General features: G+C 43.4%; 1 protein-coding gene across 1 annotated transcript; it reads right to left on the reverse strand.

Moving 5' to 3' along the window:
- Positions 1–308: 308 nt before the first annotated feature.
- Positions 309–18,974, reverse strand: NTMT2 (N-terminal Xaa-Pro-Lys N-methyltransferase 2). Its single transcript, XM_066192077.1, has 4 exons — positions 18,746–18,974; positions 11,240–11,415; positions 5,536–5,785; positions 309–3,133 (listed from the first exon to the last, which is right to left on the reverse strand). Exons 1-4 carry the CDS (start codon positions 18,897–18,899, stop codon positions 2,865–2,867), a joined length of 849 nt encoding a protein of 282 aa, XP_066048174.1. The 5' UTR covers positions 18,900–18,974; the 3' UTR covers positions 309–2,864.
- Positions 18,975–19,491: the final 517 nt, after the last annotated feature.

Raw genomic sequence — 19,491 nt, forward strand, 5'->3', positions numbered from 1 at the left:
TCTGGCCCTTATCCAAATTAAAGAACATTTAAGGGTGGCCTGTACTAGATGACTGGGAGTTCTTGAATTAATATATGCCTCAGAAAGGGAGGAAACCAAAATATTTTTCAGTCTGCAGCCTTCTCATGCATTTAAGCTCCTGAAGGACTTGTGTTTCTTTACTCTTGAGATTCATTATGTCACCAGAAAAGCTTTACTATTTTACTGTGGAAGCAACATAACCATGAAACATTAATTTCCAGGAATGTGGAAACCATGAAATATGGCTTTTTTTTTCTACTAAATTAAGATTTTACTTTTCTCTCTTCTCACACAGTTAAGGAAACCAATTTTTCGTTATACGTTTATGTATATGCATTCTGGAAATTCTAATCGGAAAGACACACAAAACACAGGAAGGACATTTTTACATTGAAAAACTCATTTCACTGGTAACCACACCAGTCATTTACATTCCATTTTTCATCCTGACCCACTTCGCATTCTAAAGCCACCTTGGAACCACGTCTCTCATTACTGAACTGCACCCACTCTGGTGTGTACACGACCAGCTGATATACTGTGCCCTGTAAGATGTGGCAGCTGTTCAGATTTGTATAAAATTCTTTATTCCCCCATTTCCACAATGCCATTCTCTCACCACGGCAGTGACAACACCACTCAGACCTGTATTCTGCACCATGGCAGATGTCTCCGGCTGGAAGAAAAAAACGGTGAAGGGCAAATTAATTTGTAATCCGTGTAAAAGAAAAATATGTAAATATTCCCTTCTTTTTGCTAATTGGTGTTACTAACTATAGGACTGATGCCTCTTTCTTGATAAAAATGCTACTTACTCAATTTCCGTCCAATACCAGCTGATCACAATGGAAGAATTAGTCAAAACATTCCAGAAGCATCTGTGTCGTGGGAACCATAGGTTTCTAGGCTGTAAGAAATGCCAGAATATTCACCAAATCACTAGTGTGGTTTTCCTTAATGCTACAATTAGTGATGGAACATTAACAGAAGAGTTACTGGATAAGAGCTGATGGCAGAAAGCCTTCTGCCATAAACTGGTAATTCTCAACATGTGCAAACATATTGCCGGAGAAGATGAGTTATGCAATTAAAATCAAAATTGGAGATTTGTTATCAAAGGACAGCAGTGTGTACTAAAATCCAGCTGAGAGGCTCCCTTATCTTGTTATCTTCAGGCTTCTTTTTTAGTTAATCTAACACAGCTGACAATATTTACACAGCCAATTGTGCCTGCTGTCATGTGAGGGGTGTTTTATAGAACTCCTTTCCTCTAGCACAGAGAGATTTGTCATAGTGCAACTCTTCACAAAGCCTGAAAGGCTTTGCCAGGATTGCATTTCAGGGGAGTAAGATATGATAAAAATTCTGACAGTCGGAACGTTTCTAATGTTATCATTAGTTTCTAAAATTTTGAACAAGCCTTAGTAACATTTTAAGTTATGGGGAAATTATGTTACAAACTCAATTCAAAAGAAGCATTTGATTTTGTCTGGATAAAAAATTTTAATTGACTTGGAAAGCTGTGGTTGTGTAGCTGTCCCTCATAACAAATTTCAAAATTCTCCCTTTCGCATCATTAGAACGAAGCAGAATTCCAAATTCTTCATCTGTTTTCAAAATGAACTTCTGTCCTCCCACAGAACTTACTGTGCCTCCATGAAGAGGACAAGAAGCTCAATGTATAATTTCTGTGAGCCTTAAGGAGATGGGCTGCATGTCAGTATTTTCAAATCAAGGCTTATACAGCTGCTCTTTGAATATAAATCATAGCTTTTGGGTTACACTAACATTCTCTGCAGTTTAGCACAGTTGTTAATTAATACAATACTGTATTAGTTCTTCTTACAGTCTTACTATTAACGCTTCGTGAAATCCCATTAGCTCTGCATATGGTGCCAGACTTGTTCTGAATGTGGGAAAGAAAGAAATGTACAGTGGTATGAAAAATAAAGAGAGGCTTTCAAGTGGTTTCCACTGTGAACATTCTGGGAAAAAAAATAATATATTTTCCAGAATGTAATATGTGGGGCAAGTTTTTTCACAAAATTTCAATGCAAACATACAGATATTTGTCAGCCAAGTTTTCCCCTGGATAGTGAAATCCCTTACGCACCACTATTGTTCTACAGCAGAAACATCAGGAGGATGAAGTAGCTCCTAAAAATGGAAAATTAACCAGGTTGTTTGATTGTCCAAATTGACAGAAATGCAAAATAACCTACCCCCCCCAAAAAACCCAACAAAAAACCACCACCACCACCAACGACAAAAAAAAACCAAAACAAAACAAAAACAAAACCCACAAAAAACCCTGCAGAGCTGATGCCAACAAAAAGATAAAACTTTCCTTATAGTCTTGATTTAAATATTTTAAAGTACAGATGGAGAGGACAGTCAAAATTTGGGTGAAGTTTCCAGAAGTTACTTGAACTTCCTGCTTCAGTGATCTGACAGATCCTTCTTAAATTCCCAGAAGACTTAAGTGCCATAGTAAAAACCAGACTTGTTAACACCTCCTACAGAACACCCCAAAATACATTAACTACTACAGCAACTTCCGACCTAATTATTTTCTATTAGATGAGTTTTGTACAGCATTGACTCCTTAATGGAAGAGACATCTGACAAGGAGGTTAGGAAAGGTTAGGAAATTTTTAAAAATGGAAAGAATGATGGAGCAGGTAGGATTTAGAAGCAGACTATTCCTGGGAGAAGCTTTGTCATTCTCTCCTGACCCTTCAGGAGCTGCTGCCCTGGGGCAGCGCGTGGTTAGCAGGATTCCAGGAGGCGCTTTTCTCCTTCCCAGTGCCATGGCTCATCCGCAGTCCAGTGTCACTGGGCAGTCAGGAGTGGCCTTTCTGCATGGCCAGCATCCAGACAGGGACACACTGCTCAGGGAAGCCCTCCTGCCTCTCCTCCCGCAGCACCGTGAGTCCGCTCATTTCGATGAGGCTGTGCAGGATGTTCAGGTCTCGGATCACGCTGCTGTCCAGGCAGTCCAGGGTGCAGCCCTCCCTGGCCACATTGTCCTTCAGGATGATGACACCATTGTCCTTCAAGCCATCCTGGCAGCGGATGAGAAACTCCAGGAGGTCTTTGTCTGTCAGGTATCCTACAGGAGAAAAGATGGAAAATAGATCACAATTAACCATGCAGACACGTCAGAGCGGTGCCTTGATCTGAGTGTCCATAGCCTGTTTATTGCAGGAAATTATTCTTTTAGTCCTGCCAGATTTAACTAGGAAATCTTGGGCAAATCAACGAGATCAACAGATACAAACCCCAGTCAATGTTTAGGATTCATACTGGTAGCAGCAACAGATGTGGACAGAAGCCACTGAGGATTGTGGAGAAAATAGTGGGTGCTGAAGGGATCTTTAATCTGGTGGTTTAAGTTATAATAAGAATCAGTGGCAGGAGGCTGGAGCCAAACAAATTCATACAGGGAACAAGTGACAAGTGTTTAACAGTGTAAGCAATTACCCATTGGAAACTACCAACAGAAGTGGGGTTTACCACCTCTTGAAGTCCTCAAACCAAGTGTGGTTGACTCTTTCAAGATATGTTTTAATTGAACACAAACTACTGGCTTAGCACAAGGGTAAAGGAATGAACAGAACAGCTTGGGATATAGAGTAGGTCAGACTAGATAATCTCTGTCCCCTCTGTCTTTTACTGCTAAAAGTCTCTGTACATTTGTGTAACACTATATACCCATCAAAGGAGTTCTGGATCAAAGATCCAGCAATCAATGCAAGATCTTCCAAAATGCCAATTAAACTCCTCGTGTTACTCCATATACCCCACGGGAGTTTTGCAGATATGTACATATTTTTAAATAGTGCTTTTTCCCAATATGATATTGAGATTCTGTTTCTTATGCTTCCTTCTCAAAGACCAGGAGTTTTCTTGAGAACAGTGGTGTAGAGCTCAGAGAAGAGCAAAATGAGAACTTTCACATGTGAAACATCTAACAAGAATAAACAAGGACAGGTGATCAGAAACTGAATCAAAAACTTGGAAAAAAAAATCACCTGTGTCTTCCAGTTAAACTCTTTTGTTTTCTTGATGGAAGATTTGAACTTTTATAAATGGAAGTTTTAATTTCAAAACCACATTTTGACGTAGCACATCAAGTTTCTTTAACTACTCCTAGCAAAAAAAAAAAAAAAAAAAAAAAAAAAATTAAAAATAAAAATAAAAATAAAAATAAAAAGCCCCCAAACCTAAAGCTGAATACCTTTCAAGTTGAAGGAAAATGGTAATTTCTAGATGAAATGTAAGCTTGCACTTTCGCTTTTTGTACAAAATGACTGCCAGGGTTCACATGCTTATGCATGTGAAATCAAGATTTCATTGGCAAGATTCACTGAAGCTTTTGAACACCTATTTTGGAACTTATTTTTCTCTTCACTTGGCTTTTAGTGTAACTTCCTAACAAAATGAGATCTTGAAGGTGTTGCTCTCTAGCAGACAGTCCTGCCCTTTCTCCATCAAATGAATTTATTGGCATACTCAGCCAGATTCAAGGTAGAGGTAGAAGTCTGATGAATGACTAAGATGACTCCATGTATCTTGACATTGATGGAGAAAGAAGATTCATATCTGTGTCTATGCTAAGAATATGATATGCTCCTTTATTTAGGAGCCACATAGCTGACCAGCACAGCCTCAGGTAGGTCTAAGCTCATTCCTCCTCATTTTGACTTGGATTTGCTCAAAAGGTGAGGCAGGAGCTACATTTACTGCAATGACTCATTATTAAAGAAAAGCAAAAATACAAACGGAAATTATGCTGGTCTAAAGCAATTTGTTCAGACCTCCTCTTGAATAATTCCTTCTGCTCTCTGAAACTGCACCATGGACACTTTGGTTCCCAGATTAGGAGAAAACCTCCTTTCCACTGCACAGAATTTTATTTTTCTTTGGTGAGGTGCATAGCCCTCATTACCTGATTGCTCTAAATGCTGCAGGGTATTCACTGGCATGGCTGCAGGAGAAGAAACAGATGTTTCTTATAGGAGGGGCTACTGTGGGACACAGCTAAGGGAACCTGTCTGATAAACATCAGTGCACGTAATTAGACCTGATCTGATTTGCAGGTGTTGGTGATTCCTCTATGGCTTTTTTCCTGATTGTTTTCTGAAATACCTCCAAGCTTAGATAACCAGCAGGTTCAGAAACCACTGTTCACAAGTGTGGTGAGCCCCGTGTATCTCCCTGCACCCCAGGCAACTAAGAAAGAGTATTCCTGCTCCAGAAAATCCATTTATAAGGCTTCCCCCTCAGCTGCACCTTTGCGTGCAGGCTGCTCTCCAGGAACTGGCATGTTTCTCCAACACTTGACCTGAAAAAACCAACTTGATCTGTACGCACTGTACATGTGGCTTGGGGAAACTCTCAGAAGTCTCTCATGATGTTTTAGGAAGCAGTCCCAAAGATTTGAGAACCTCCTTTGAGCACAGGCTGCCTGTTCTGTGAGATGTCAGGCCAGAAGGACCACGCAGAACTAACCTGAAACCCACTGAATCCAGATGACGTCGTATCTTTGTGGGGCCGGTGTGAATTCCTGGAGGCTTTTGCAGTAATACATCTCTACTCTGTCCTCCTTGCCCTGCAGGTAGTTTGGGACCTCAGCCAGGAAATTCTCCATCATATCCACCAGCTCCACACTCTTGAAAACTGGCAGCAGGACGTGCTTGCTGATCCGACCTATCCCAGAGCCACAGTCCAGGGCGCGGCTGGTGCCAGCTTTCCCCACTCCCTGTGGGATACAAGAAAATTATTTGAAATCTGAATAATACCACCTGAAAAAAAATCACAGCAGTCACGTAACCCACTCTGTGTCCAGCCAGCCCGGTGTCTTCTTTCCTTATCTTTGCAGGGCTGTTGGGAGATTGATAAGAACCGGCACAGATTTGGGTACCGCTGTCTGAGCTGAGCTGGGCTGCTGCTGCTTGGACTTCTCACTGCAAAAACAGGAAGGTTTTCCTTGGTGTAAGAAGGGACAGTCTTTCACAAGCTCCTGGCTTTCTCAGAAGATTCACTACTCTTTGTAAAGTCCTTGCAACTTCAAATGTTCATACCTCACAGGCAACTACGAGGCTAGATAAACCTCATTCTGTGCCCTCTAAAGGCCTATAAAAAAGGAAGCACACAGCAAATCCTGCATGCAAGCAGTAACTTCTGCAGCACGGAGCTCCCGAGGTGCCCAGGGGCATTTCTGCAGATACACAGAATCCCTGGGATCAAAGTGCAGTTCTCAAAACAAATTGTCTTTGAACAAAGATCTTGGAGTGGTAGGTAACTTATGACAACTCAAGAAGTTTGGGCTGGAGCATACACAGAATTTCTCTTTTAGGCATAGAGACAAAAAAAATGATTGACTAGGTTTTACTTAACTGCTCCTTTTTTCTTCATAAATGTCATCTTTGGACAGAGATCAGACATGAAAAAAGGTGGCACAAAGGCTGTGACTATGAGAAAATAATGAAGCGCTGTAAAAGCAGCTTTATAATGAAAGCTGTATTTCACCCCTAAAGCTTCCATTCTAGCTATAAAATGGCTCTTAAGAGCCTGCTGCTGCTCTGTAAAACAGAAATTCTGAGTCTACACATGCACTGACTGTGGGATAGGAGTTCCCCTGGCCAAAGTTATCTGTTAAACAAATATATTAAAAGCAAATGTAAACACCTTTTCCCTGTCCTCTGGAACTGAGCGTTGAAGTGAAAGCTGTGGGCCAAAGTCCCTGCTGCAACTTCACTGCACTCCAAGGCAATAAGCTCAGGAAGAGTCTTGCTTTTCTTGCTTATTGGGAGACCCCCCCCCCCCCCTTTGTAATGAACCAGGCATAAATCATGTAACTCACACTTTTTTGGCCTGGCTTCAGTGGGTAATTCAGTAGATTATTAAGGTCAAAGGACAGCACCGTCAATGACATGACTATGAATAGCCCAGGCGAGCATCTGATTACACGGAGTAATTGTAGAAAGAGCACACGGCCCTCAAGGGCTCTCACCAGTCTCCAGGGCTGCTGCTCCCAATTTGTATGCCCAGGAAGATTAATCTCCTGATGTGTGCACGAGTCCACAGACCTTCAACCCTACTGGGCTCTGGAGACTACCTGTTTGTAGTTAGCCAGAAAATGGGAGCCATTCCTCATCCACCGGCTGCACTTAGGAGCACGTGGCTTTTGCTGAGGACCAGACTAAGAGGTAACAAGGAGTTCAGGAACGGAGAAGGAACAGTGTCTTGGATCTTTATAAGGTAGATTTCCATATGGCTGGCTGGCAGATACATACAGGTCTACACTGGTGGGATTAACTAAAAATCTTTGAGAAAGCTGCTGAGCTGCTGGGATGATTTACCAAAACCACCGACAGAATTCAACAAAAAGCCAGGTAATTCCTTCAACACTGGTGTTTCACAACACCTACAGTCACAGTACCTCGCTCAAAACAGGGAATTCATCTCCCGTGACACGTCACAGCAAGGACCTCTGATGGCACATCTCTGTGTGCCATCGAGAAGAAGGAAAGGGAACAGTCTTGGGAGATGAAGTTCGCTCCCACACTTTACTGAAAAGGAGGAAGAGCTTCGAGCAGTCAGTTGAGAAGCCCTGCGAAACACCACGGCTCCATTTGTAATGAAAATGTTGACATAATTCCATGCTCAGCTAATATATTTTCAGTTTGGAAGTGCTCAGGGCTTTGACAGAGTATTAACATTTTCTTTGGAAGGCTAACATTTTCCCAAAAGTCTAATTGAGTTGAAAATCAGACTCCTTATTTTAAAAAATAGTATAAGTGAAAACTGTAAACCAGAACAGGCTTCAAAATTTGAGACTGACTGCTCTTCTGACTACTTGCTTCCCATTACTCAGAATGACTGTCCTTTAGGACGCATATACACCCCAAAATTGTTCTCTGAAGCTAAATATGGCACTCATAAATTTCATTCGGAATAAAAGAGCTGTGGGATGTGTTCCTGGTGCTACTTCAGGTCTTGGAAGAGCAGAAAGGCAGTGAAGCTATGTAGGACAAAAAAAAGGAATCAGAGTTCAGGAAACAGATAAAAATCCCAGTGGTTTTCCTTCTAAATTAATTAAAAAAGAGCACATTTTCAACGACATCTCTTCTATCACCCTGATCAAACTGGAGAAAAATCGCTTTCAAGAAGTTTTCACTCAGCAAGTAACCAATCACGCAGGTGAGTTGGGGGCAAGAGAGGGAGAAAGCGTTGAGGGCAGAGAGGGAGCTATAAAGTCAATATAATCTCCATCTGTAATATTTTACACACCTACAGCTCACAACCGACGCTGTATTAATGCTTCCTTTGTTTTCTTTATTTTCTTTTTCACTCACTACCTCCGGATTAGGCACTTGGAAACACAGTGGCTGTGTGGACATCGAGGCATTAGCACGCTGCCATAAATATGCAGGGTGTAGCTGTGCTGATAACCCTGTGGCTGAGACAGCCTGGAGCTTGTCTGCAGAGCGCTGCTGGCTCAAGCCGTGTTGCTCTTGGTTTGAGTTCTGCCCACACACACATAAAACCTCTTAACTGGAGCACAGTGGCACTTTCAACTCCATTCGACTCGCCCGCGAAGGAGACAAGCTAAAATATAAGTGAAGCCCTCAGTCCCTTTCTGTAATTCCTTCCATGTGCCCGGGCAAGATAAATTCTCCCATGGTAAAGAAATGTGTAGCTCAGTTTACAGTGGTGCTAAGGATCATGCTAAGAAATGCCATACCTGAAGGTATGCAACATCAGTCATGGAAGGGAAATGTCACTGTGTGGCATTTCCACGCCAGCCAAACTAACTCGGGAGGGGTAATTTGAGTGGAACCGGGCAAGTATTTTTTTAGGGAGCACCGGTTTTGCCAGAATGTAAAGTTTTAAATGAATCAAACTCTCTGTGAAACTGGTATTTCAAATCTAGAGAATAGTTTTTAGCCAGAAGGACATGGGGAAAAATGTTGAAAATGTCAAAGTACTTCTTTTTTTCCCCCATAACTTTCAAGGAAAAAATAAACCAAACTTGTCAACTTTCCATTTCTAAAGAGCATTTTTTTTTATTTTGGAACTGACTTGAGCTCTTGAAAACAAAGGGAAAAGTTTTTCAGAGGGTGAAACAATAAAAAAATTGTTCAGTTGATCTGAAACAAATTTTCCTATTTTCCAATTTTGTTAGACGTCTCTTAAAAAACGAGAAAGTATATTATGGTGAAGCAGATTGGTTTTTTTCTATCTTGATCACCTTAGGGGTTAAAAAATTATTCAAAGAGCCATAGACTTGGTAAGAGAGTTCATTAGCTTTATTATAAAGTCACTGCTACAGAAAGCCACTAAGTATCTGTATCTGGTCGAGCAGGATTCAAATTTCAGTAGTAAGAAAGAAAAATAAACCACAGGTAACATAATCAATTGACTACCTCTCAATAAATGACAGGACTTTTTTCTGATTTACTTTTAACAACGTAAATCAGAATAAGCAAAAGGTGCAGACTCCTTTCTGTTCCTTTTTTTTTTTTTTTCCTTGTTTGATCTTGGCCATTCAGAGTATCCTTTCTATCCCTGGCTAATTATAGGAGTAGGAATTTTGCTCTGGAGTGTTTTGTATCTGTCATCACAGCTGATGCATTGGGTATGATTCCTCTTTGGCTTGTGAAACTCTGTCACAGACTGTACATCTTTCCTTTTCGGGTCTTGGAGAGGAGAAAGTGTGACAGTGTGACACAAACTTGCTGCAGGAAACTGCATCTATGTGATGTCTAGGAAGGGTGAAATGTTCCCCTGCGCACACACTTACGCACCACTCGAATTCCACAAATTTCCTTAAAACAAGACATAAATAAAATTGAATGAATGTGCCTCGACCGCATTTCATTTTTCTTCTGAAAATGCCGTTTTCAGAAACGTAATTCAGAAATGTTACCAGCAGGTTCAGCTCCTTACTGAACCTCCTTTGGTTTTTTCTCATTTTGTGTTTGCTGACAGGAGAGACTCTGAGAAGCCTTTTTTTTTGCCTCAGCATTAATACAAATGATTGTTAATATAGAAAAGATGCAGCTATCCACTTGTGTTCTGCTGGCTCACAGCCCCAAAAGCCTCCTTCTACCAGGTACAGCAAACTTTGCCATCTCTTGCCCTTCACTGCTCTCCATAATTTCTATCTGTTGTCAAGCCACACTCATTTTCCAGCCCAATCCATTTGAGCTGTGCCTTTTTTTTTTTTTTTTCCCCATATACAACATCTAATTAACCTACTGAGCTTTCTTCCCACAGTGGATCATTCAGGCTAAAAAAAGGTTATCTGGTTATCCCAAATTTGTACATTTGAGCAGAAAACTAAAGAGCTATGGTAGCATTACATAGAACTAGTCATTTTGTCAGCAGGAGAACTTAACAAATTTGTTTGTGGATTCTTTAACATCTAATACTGTTGTTGAGCTGATTTAGTGGGCTCCTTCCCTGGTAAGAGGGAAGAGCTGTCAGAAAACCATCAGGCCACACTTCTAAAGATTTTCAGATTTCCAAAGGCAGCTTTAGGACTCTACAGGATTTTCAGAAACCTGACCAAAGTGACACTGCTCTTAAAATCCCACTTGGCATCTCCTTGCAATTCAGGCCAAAGACGACCTTTCAAGATGTTTACAGACCTTTAGCAATCTGCCTGAAAAGGTGTTCAGTGACACTGGGATGTTTAAGGAAAAATATTTTGCCTAACGTGTAACTTATTCTATATACTTCCAATGTGTGGGAGACGGTGGGTTTTGTTGCAGCATTCTCAGAATTATCTATAAATAGGCAAACCAGAAACTGGGTATTTAGTCTCAGCTAGTTTCCCAACTGGACTGCAAGAATTTGCACGGACAAATGTGCCTCTGAAGCCAACAAGGATTTTATCATTAAAGGTCCCAGTCCTGCACTCAGAGTTAATCCCTCACTCAAACCCAGCTACAAGAACTCTTTGCACAATCCTCATTGCAGCTTGGGAGCATTAGAAAAGGATGTAAAGCAGGTAAATAATGACGTAAGACCAGGCAAAGTGTGTATTCATGTTGATGAATGACCTGGCAGAACACATGACTAGACCCAACGACAGTGGTGACCTGTGACTGCAAATCAGATGTGACACATGGTGGCTGGGCACCGTGCACGTCATTTTTGACACATCACCACTGCTTCTTGCAGAAGATGGGATTAAATGACTCACCCCAACAAACTTCCTGAGAAACTCCCGGGAGGATTCAACGTCTGTGTTGGAGAGCTCGATGTAGTCTCCCATCATTCCCTCTTCCGTGGCGGGCACCTCCCGGTAGAAGTGTTTGGCCCTGGCATAGAACTGCATCTCCCCGTTGATGACTTGACTTGTCAGAGCGTAAAGTTTCACTGCAAGCAGATAAATCACCATTTTATTGCTAGTGACAGATACTTCTGGCTTAGTTAATTGCTCCGGAGGCACGATGATGAAGACCTGTAAACTTAGGTTTGAGCCTTCAAAACACCAGATCTGTTCCTAAAGCAATGGTGGAAGGAAAGGCGTTGGATTGAATCCTACAAGACTTTGAAGGGATCCAGCCCTCCTCACGCAAAGTCGGCGCTTCCCAGGTTCAGAAGTCGTTTCAATCATCATACTAGCTTTTCGTGTCAGTGAAAAATCACTTCAGACATCAAGTGGTCTGATTTTTCTTGGAAAAGCTGTGGGCAGCATTTACTACTACGCAGCGTCGTCATTTCTGCCATCACTGACCTAACTGTTGTGCAGATTTCCAGATATGCTTTCCAGCTATTGACAGCTGCAAGGAGAGTGCATCAGGAAGAGAGTGGATGAATGGGGCACTTGCTCTGGTTTATTTTTAGTGATACTGTATGGTCTGTGACAGTGCAAGTAAGCTGAACCAAGGAGCAGATGGTAGTCTCAGGCCTGAATGAGTACACCGGGGGGACACAATTTAGAAGAGACAATCCTAAATTGTCATCTGTCACAGATCAAGGAGCAAGGTAATCAGCGGGTGATAAACTGAAAGGTTCCTGTGTGCCACAGGCTTGGATGTTTCTTTTCATTGCTTGGCTATGTTGCTGGTAACATATATAAATCAGTATTTTGAAGCTGCTTTATTAAAACCTGTGAGTTTTGCTGGATAAAGGGCTACTTTGCCCTGTTCTGTAAAAACTGAGGTCTATCCTCCACATCCTGGGTTTTTCTGTATTCGATGTGTATCAGCATACCAAAAGTATGGATTTGAAGCTCAAAAGTTTGAATTGAGGGAGCTATGAATTTTGCTTGGAAATCATCACCTCTGACTGTCTCATGTGTGCGCACAACTGCCCAGGTATTCTCCTGTGTGTGTGACAGAGCCTCCACCAAAAACACACCTCCAAGCCTGACAGTGAAAGCCAGGCAAGGAGGAGGGATAGAGTCACACTGGGAACAAGCCTTTGCAAGCACCACCTTGCAGTGTGGGACCAGCTCTGCTGCAGCTTCCCAGCACGCTCAGGGAACTGGAAATCATCCAGCAGAAAACACCTTCTGAGTTCATGACAAGAGAGAGAGGGAGAGCTCCCTGCCAGCTGCACAGAAGGACCAGAGAGCAGTTCTTTGTCCCTACATCTTCCAACTTCCAAGGGAGCACTGCCAGCTGCTGCTGGGAAGGGGCTGAATAGGGTTGTGCAGGCCGGAGAACAGGAGTTATGCCGTCCACGCAGAGGAGGAGAGTAAGGCCAGAGGCCCTGAATATAAGCCTGGAATGTATTTAATTGAGGGCAAGCAAGCTCAGCAGGGAATGATAAGTGTGTGCCTGCCCATCCTCAGCAGGAGAGTGACATTTTGGAGGCAAATGAGGGGGGGACAAAGGAAGTAGGGTAGGGAATAATTACCACCAAGGACCACTCGGAACAGAATAGTGCTATTGGGTTACATATAAGCAGCATGCCCGGCATATCCCTCATCCAACAAAAGCAGCATTACCAGCCCCTCTTGTCATCACCTGCTTAAGTCAACTGCTGAACGGATACTATTAAAGCTTTAATCCATTACACATTTATGTTATGCCTGAGAAATTTATACCACAAGAAGCACTGAGCCCAGCAAGGGTCAAACCTGGGAGTTTTACACACTCCACTGATTATATTCACATACTCAGAAGAAACCATTTAGCTGAAGGAATTAATACGAAGAGGGCAGCAGCCAATCCCCAGCACAACTTGGCCAGGGTGGCTCCCAGGGCCTGGGAAAAAGACCTCATCAGTGGCTGGGATTTTTCCAGTAAGGGATCTCTGTCCTTATCCAGAAGTGGCACCATCTTGTCTTCTCAGTGTCTCCTTTTGCTCTGTTTCTGAGGTCAGCCTTTCTGCTGAACAGAACTGAACCCCTGTATGTTGGCTCTGTGAGATCTTCCATACACGAACCCAGTGATGATTCCAGGGATTGTTCCATGGATGTGCCAAGGGATAGTGATTTATCCCATTTTGCCAGATTGAAAGGAAAGGCATTTACAGGCTGTCTGCACACCAGGACAGCATGAACAACAAATATTCAGAGTCCTTCTATTCAAAAACGTGAGCCTGACCTGCGGCAACACGTGGGGACGATATGGTGGCGTTCAGGATATCAGATCTGGAGTGTGTGCTCTCACATTTCCCACTCAGAACCAGTGTCAGGCTTGCAAAATTCCTGCCAGGACTTGCATGCACACAGCAGCTGACTGCAGCTCCTCCCGGGCCATCTGGGGCCCCAGAGCCCTGACCTACGTGCTGGCATCCGAAACCAGCTCTGGGTGAGCCTCCACAGGGGCTTGTCTATGCACTACACCGTGCAAAGATGTTTTTATGCATGTCCCCCACCCCAGGACACGCAAGGACACAGGCCAATGCGAAGAGGGGCTCTGTACCCAAAGTTTTCTCCTGTGGACCCACGGCCTCACTTGTACAGTGTGAAATCTATAGAGGTGATTTCCACCTCTTGCTCCTTTAGTGTTGCTCCTCCCTCTCAGGAACTTGCAGCACTGCCAACTCTCCCAGCGCACGAGCTGGTTTTCCAGACACAGCCAATCAACCTCACCTCTGATCTGCCTCGCAGCTGTGCCTGGCATGCAGGCTCCAGCAGCAGCACCACGGGGAGGAGGAGGAGGAGGAGGAGGAGGAGGTTTGCCAGCTTGCAGGAATCTACCCCAAAAGGGAAGCACCACATGTCCTTGGTGGCTGTCAGTGTTGCAGCCCTGCCTCCCCCTCCTCACAGGACCTGCCTAGCCAGAGGCATCTCCCTTTCCGTGACCCGTGTGGCACTGCCTCATGCATGAGGAAATGAAATACTTGTGAGGCCTGCTACGGGTACACAGCCTGCCTTCAATGAATTTCGTAAAGTAGGGCACAAGCAGGATAGAACGACACGGGCTGCAACTTCCTCAGACATCACAGGGCGGGCAGCTGTCTAACAGATGAGGTTTTCAGCGTTAAGGCAGGTAACTCGTAAGATTTAAAGTCAGAATTGTGTTTCCAGTAAAGAAGAAACTTTTTCATGGCACACTTGTCCCTCAGCTGAATCTGCTGGCAAGTCCCCAAGCGGAGATGGTTGAAGCAAACCCACTGCTCAAGCAGGCTGAGGGCATGAACTGGCTTCCTAAAGGTCACTCCAGTCATGAGACATCAATAATTTCCAGTCACTGCAAACACAGTCTGGATGCAGAGTGGTGATCTACTGAATGCCAACCAACGTGGACTAGACAGACACTATCCACCTGAGCCTTTTGACCTGCAAATTTCAAAACATTATCTCTCACCTTTTCTTATGGATCAGTAAAAAATGTTGTTTTCCAGGGCATTTGGTCTAAATCTCTGAAGAAATGGACCAATTAATAGGTGAGACCCGGTGCAATCCCAACCTGCAGTATGCTGACTTGCAGGGTTTCCTCAACTATATCTCCCTGGCAGAAGTAAACGTTGCAAGTAATTTTTTTGAAGTTTTTATTTGTGAACATTATTTTGCGGCTCCAATTGCTTTCTGCAAGATACTGAACTAATTCCAGTTTGGCTGAGTGCTCCCTTTTAAATGCAACATCTGCTTTGTGCATCAGTTGAAAAACTGTCATCTGTGTGCATGGTAGAATCTACCTCTCTACTGTGGTCTGAGTACCATGTAAATTCTGTTTTATAGAGGATGAACATCGTCCCACCCCCAAAGCAGATTTTACTTACAGACACGTGCCTCACACGCAGGAATATTTGTCTCCAGGGATGGATCTTCTCAGTTTTCCACTGCAGACCTCAGCCCCCTGGCACCGAGTCCCACAGCCCGTGTAAACACGCGCATAATTTCCAGCATCTGAGTAGCTCCAATAAAGTCCACTGGGCTTAAGGGCTCTCACACACATTTAAGTACATTGTTGGATCAGGGCCTGAAGTTACTCATGTCTTTTATTTATAAATGTTAGCCTGGTCTGTAAAAGTGACATGTTTCTTTTAACAGGCTGTGATAGCAGATATGCTCAGCTCCTAAGTAAACATGCCTAGAAGAGCTCCACCACTGAACCCAGCGATGGAATGGGGGGAGCGTGGAGTTAGCAGAGTTTGAAGGAAGCTTTGGTGACCCTGGGCAGCACTGCAGGATTCAGTGTGAGGCTTGGTTTCACTGTTGTTATTCCTAAGTCAGGTCAAGCACATGCTTAACTTCCCTGCTAGGTCACGGTGTTGCTCTAGTCCTTTGACATTATTTACACAGAGATATCTGGCTCTGGTCTTGAAGCCTGAGAAGTTCAGCTCATTTCTGCTCAGGCCCACTCTGAACTGAGCTGGAAACTGGCATTATGCAGAGATGTTCAGACCTGCCACATTCTGTCCTCTCCATCACAGAGAGCACTGGATCACAGGATAGTCCAAGTTGAAAGAGACCTGAGGAAGTCTCTGCTCCAAACTGCTGCTCAAAGCAGGGACAGACATGATGTCACATGAGGTTCATCAGGATTTGGACAGCTAGGTTTAGAAAGCCACCAGTGATGGAGAATTGTAAACTTCCCTGAGCAACCTTTTCCAATGCCTGACTGTCCTCACATAAAAAGATTTTTTTTTCCTTTTAGCCAGCCTGGACTGCTTTTGATTTATAGCCACCAGTCCTTGTCCTCATGCCGCACACAACTGTGCAGATCTTAGCTCCATCTTATCCATAGCCTTCCTGTAGGTACTAGCAGGGTGATATCTGGCCTCTCTTCTGGCTGAACATGCCCCGTCCCCTTTGCCTGTATTCACAGGGCACGTGCTTCCGTTCCCTCACCACACTGAGGGTCTTTCAATTCATTCCATGTCATTTCCTGCACTGGCAGTTCAAGGCTCTACACGTAGGGTCTAATGACCGCTGCAGAAAAGGGGATCATCCCTTCCTTCAATCAACCAACCGTGCTTTTGTTAATTCGTCCTGGGATTCTGTTGGCTGCCTTTGCTTCCAGGGTATTCAGCTACTGCCTACTAAAACCCCACCAGGAGGACACTCCCTGGCCAGACACTGACCAGTCTGTGGTGTTGCTACCCAGGGTTTTTCCTATCCAGGTACACATCTTGGTGTTTGGGTTGGAAATTGGAAATTCAGTGGACCCGAATGGCATTAGGTTGTCACTGTCTCTTTTCTCCAGCCTGTTAAGGTGCCTCTGGATGGCAGTCCTGATTTAGAGCTTGTGGGCAAGTCCTGGCAGTTGGCTGCAATGTCTGGACGTGATGATAAAACAATCCTTCACCTCCTCCAGGTTACTGATAAAGATGGCAGGGGGGTTGAAACCAGAGGCACTTTAAGCTCCCTTCCAGCCCGAACAATTCCAAACAGGACAGGTCCCAGCACAGACCCTCGTAGGATTCCGCTGAGCTCAAGATTTGAGCACAACGCTCTGAGCCAATCACCCAAACATTCTTTACCCACCTGACTGTCCCCGTGTCCAGACCCTGACATCACAGCAGGATGTGAAGTTCCCTGGACTCAGGGCACATGAACTACTCCACCTGTCATTATACCCACTTTTACTTCATGATAATAACCATGGAGCAAGAGACATGCTGCATGTTCATGTGAAAGCTGGGCTCACTGTCCATCTCCATGGAGTCAAAGTAATTTGGATAAGATCATTAGTTAAGTTTTAATGAGTCAGGTCATGAGAAGCCTGGCAGAGTGGACCTTTGGTCTGATACAAACATTTTTCAAAGCCTGTTGGCCAGGAATGGAAATTCAAATAAAATTCAGATGAGAAATAACTATAGTTTTATGAGTGAAGCAATTAGGCCTGGAAACAGCTGAATGGTGACTGATGGGTTCTCAGCCATTTGAAACACTTAAACCAAGGTATTTCTGTGTTCATAAATATATAATGTGACCCAGACAAGTTACAAGCACGATGCCAGAATTTTTACACTCAATTTTAAGTTAGACACTCATAATGGTACCTTTTAATCTTAAAATTACGTAGTGGTACTTACACTAGCAGTTAACACTGTAGGAAATCCTGCTCAGTTTCTAGTAAGTTGTGTTTATATTCAAAACAAATGAAAGAATAACATTTTCATCGACTTCAGGAGATTCCATCAGCCTGTAATTGATTTCCCTTCCTTTTCATCTTTCCTTCCTTTCCATTGTTCACAGCTACCCACCACTGGGGATAGAAGTATTTATCTTCCATGTTTCATTTTAAATAGCTGCAGATATTGCTGCATTTTAAAAGCCACATTAAAAATACTAAGATAACACGGAAATGTTTTTTCTCTTTACAGGATTAATGAATTCTGCCCTCTTGAGCAGTTATCACTGGCATCTGCACAGTTTGCACAAACAGGTAAGATATTTGTTTTGCCTAAATGGATCATTCAATTAGAAAGGAACCCCCAAGAATTCACTTAAACAGATTGCACAGGCTCATCCTTCCCATCTTAAAATCCCTACAGTTCTGACATTGAGTATAGCCTGGATAATTCTGCTTAAAACAGGACATGCCAACATAATACAGACTCAAGTCAAATCTACTTTTTAGCTTTATTCACACAGGGAAATTTTGTTTGTTATTCAGGATCAAATTTTTTGTAAGAAATGAACATTCATTTTCTACATCTTAAAAAAAATTACAAAAAACCCACCAAACCGTCTTGGCATTCTGTACCAGAGACTGTCATCGAAATTTATCTATAAACAATTTTCTGGAAGCATTTTCCTCCCACAGAGCAAAGAGTAGGTTAGACAATCTGCTGCAGAGGTCTGCGTAACAAAGACTCTTGAAAAAAAATTTAAATCACTTCCTTTCAAGCACTTGTCCAAAACGGTACGAACACCAGAGCTAAGGACACCCAGAATGACAACAAAACAGGTAACAGGCAAAAGAAAGAACCACCTGCCAGCTCTGCTAGTTTTCCATTTGTCCTTCCAAGCTGCAAACAGGTCAAAGCATGTTTTACTCAAATGGTGGCAAAAATAGGAACGATCAGGCAGAAACCAAACTTCTCGTTCACTCTTGCAAGCCTTTCCCTTGCCCTCCTCTAGGAATCTGCAGAGTATTTAGGTGAAACAACAGGCTATTGGATTAGAGAGAGCTGGGAGACACAGTTGCAAACTCTTCAGCGAGCACTGCAGTCTCCTGAGCTGGGTTTCTCAAAACTACTCCTCCTTGTCACTGTCAGTAACGTGCTTGCCCTGCACCATCTGACACGATCCATCTTTCCAGAGCACACATGGACACTCCTGCCCACGGCTACTCACCCAGGGGAAGCTTTTCCAGCAGATAAAGGTAACACTTGAAGAAGTCGTTTTGGATGGCCTTGTGCAAGACAAAGGACATGCTGTGCCGACAGAGCTCTTCGTCCGTCTTGTGCCAGCGCGACTTAAAAGCCAAATGTGCTGCTTTATGGGCCATGATGAAGATTTTTTTGGGGAGAGTGGACAGCTGCTGTGGCTGGTGCTGTCCGGAGGACCTGTCCTTCCGAGGAGGCAGAGAGTGTCATTTAAATTGTGGCAGTGTGCTGTCATTCTATATCGGGGTGTGTGGCAGGGGGCGGAGGCGGGCGAGGGGGGAGCGAGAAATGCTGGCTCTTGGCAGTGGCTCACAGTTATCCCTGGAGTGTTGCCCTCTGAAACAAGCAGGTGCTGGAAAGTGGGAAAAAAAAAGTCCACCAGGAAATGGCTTAGCCAGGGTAAAAGTATATTTACTCCAAAAAGGAGTGGCTTTAATTCAATTGTACTTCTCCTAATCTATTCAGCTCTCACTTCAAAAGAACTCGGATATTATCCAGAATTTCTCTCTTGTATCTTGCAGGGTGATTTTGTTTCTGTGTCTCTCCCTGTCTATTAGCTCTTCAGTGCAGGCACTCAAGAGGAAGGCCAGAAGACAGAACATGGATGTGCCTCTATACAAACTGTGAGTCCTAATAAACTGTGATTCTATCAAGCAAAGGTTTCCCCTTCTCAAGCTGTTTGTTCCAGCTGTCTGCAGTATCAGTACACTGCAC

Source organism: Chamaea fasciata, unplaced genomic scaffold (genome assembly GCF_029207755.1).
Source record: "Chamaea fasciata isolate MVZ Bird 193981 ecotype frontalis unplaced genomic scaffold, bChaFas1.0.hap1 SCAF_10, whole genome shotgun sequence".
In the NCBI taxonomy this organism is placed as follows: Eukaryota; Metazoa; Chordata; class Aves; order Passeriformes; family Sylviidae; genus Chamaea; species Chamaea fasciata.

What these genes read in the sequence shown, in the direction of transcription:
- NTMT2 (XM_066192077.1), bottom strand. Translation starts at nt 18,899, where the DNA reads ATGGCCCATAAAGCAGCACATTTGGCTTTTAAGTCGCGCTGGCACAAG. An exon ending in GCTGGAAAAGCTTCCCCTGG is followed by an intron (nt 11,416 to 18,745) that starts GTGAGTAGCCGT and finishes ATCTGCTTGCAG; the next exon opens with TGAAACTTTACGCTCTGACA. An exon ending in CTGGATTCAGTGGGTTTCAG is followed by an intron (nt 3,134 to 5,535) that starts GTTAGTTCTGCG and finishes TTTCTCCTGTAG; the next exon opens with GATACCTGACAGACAAAGAC.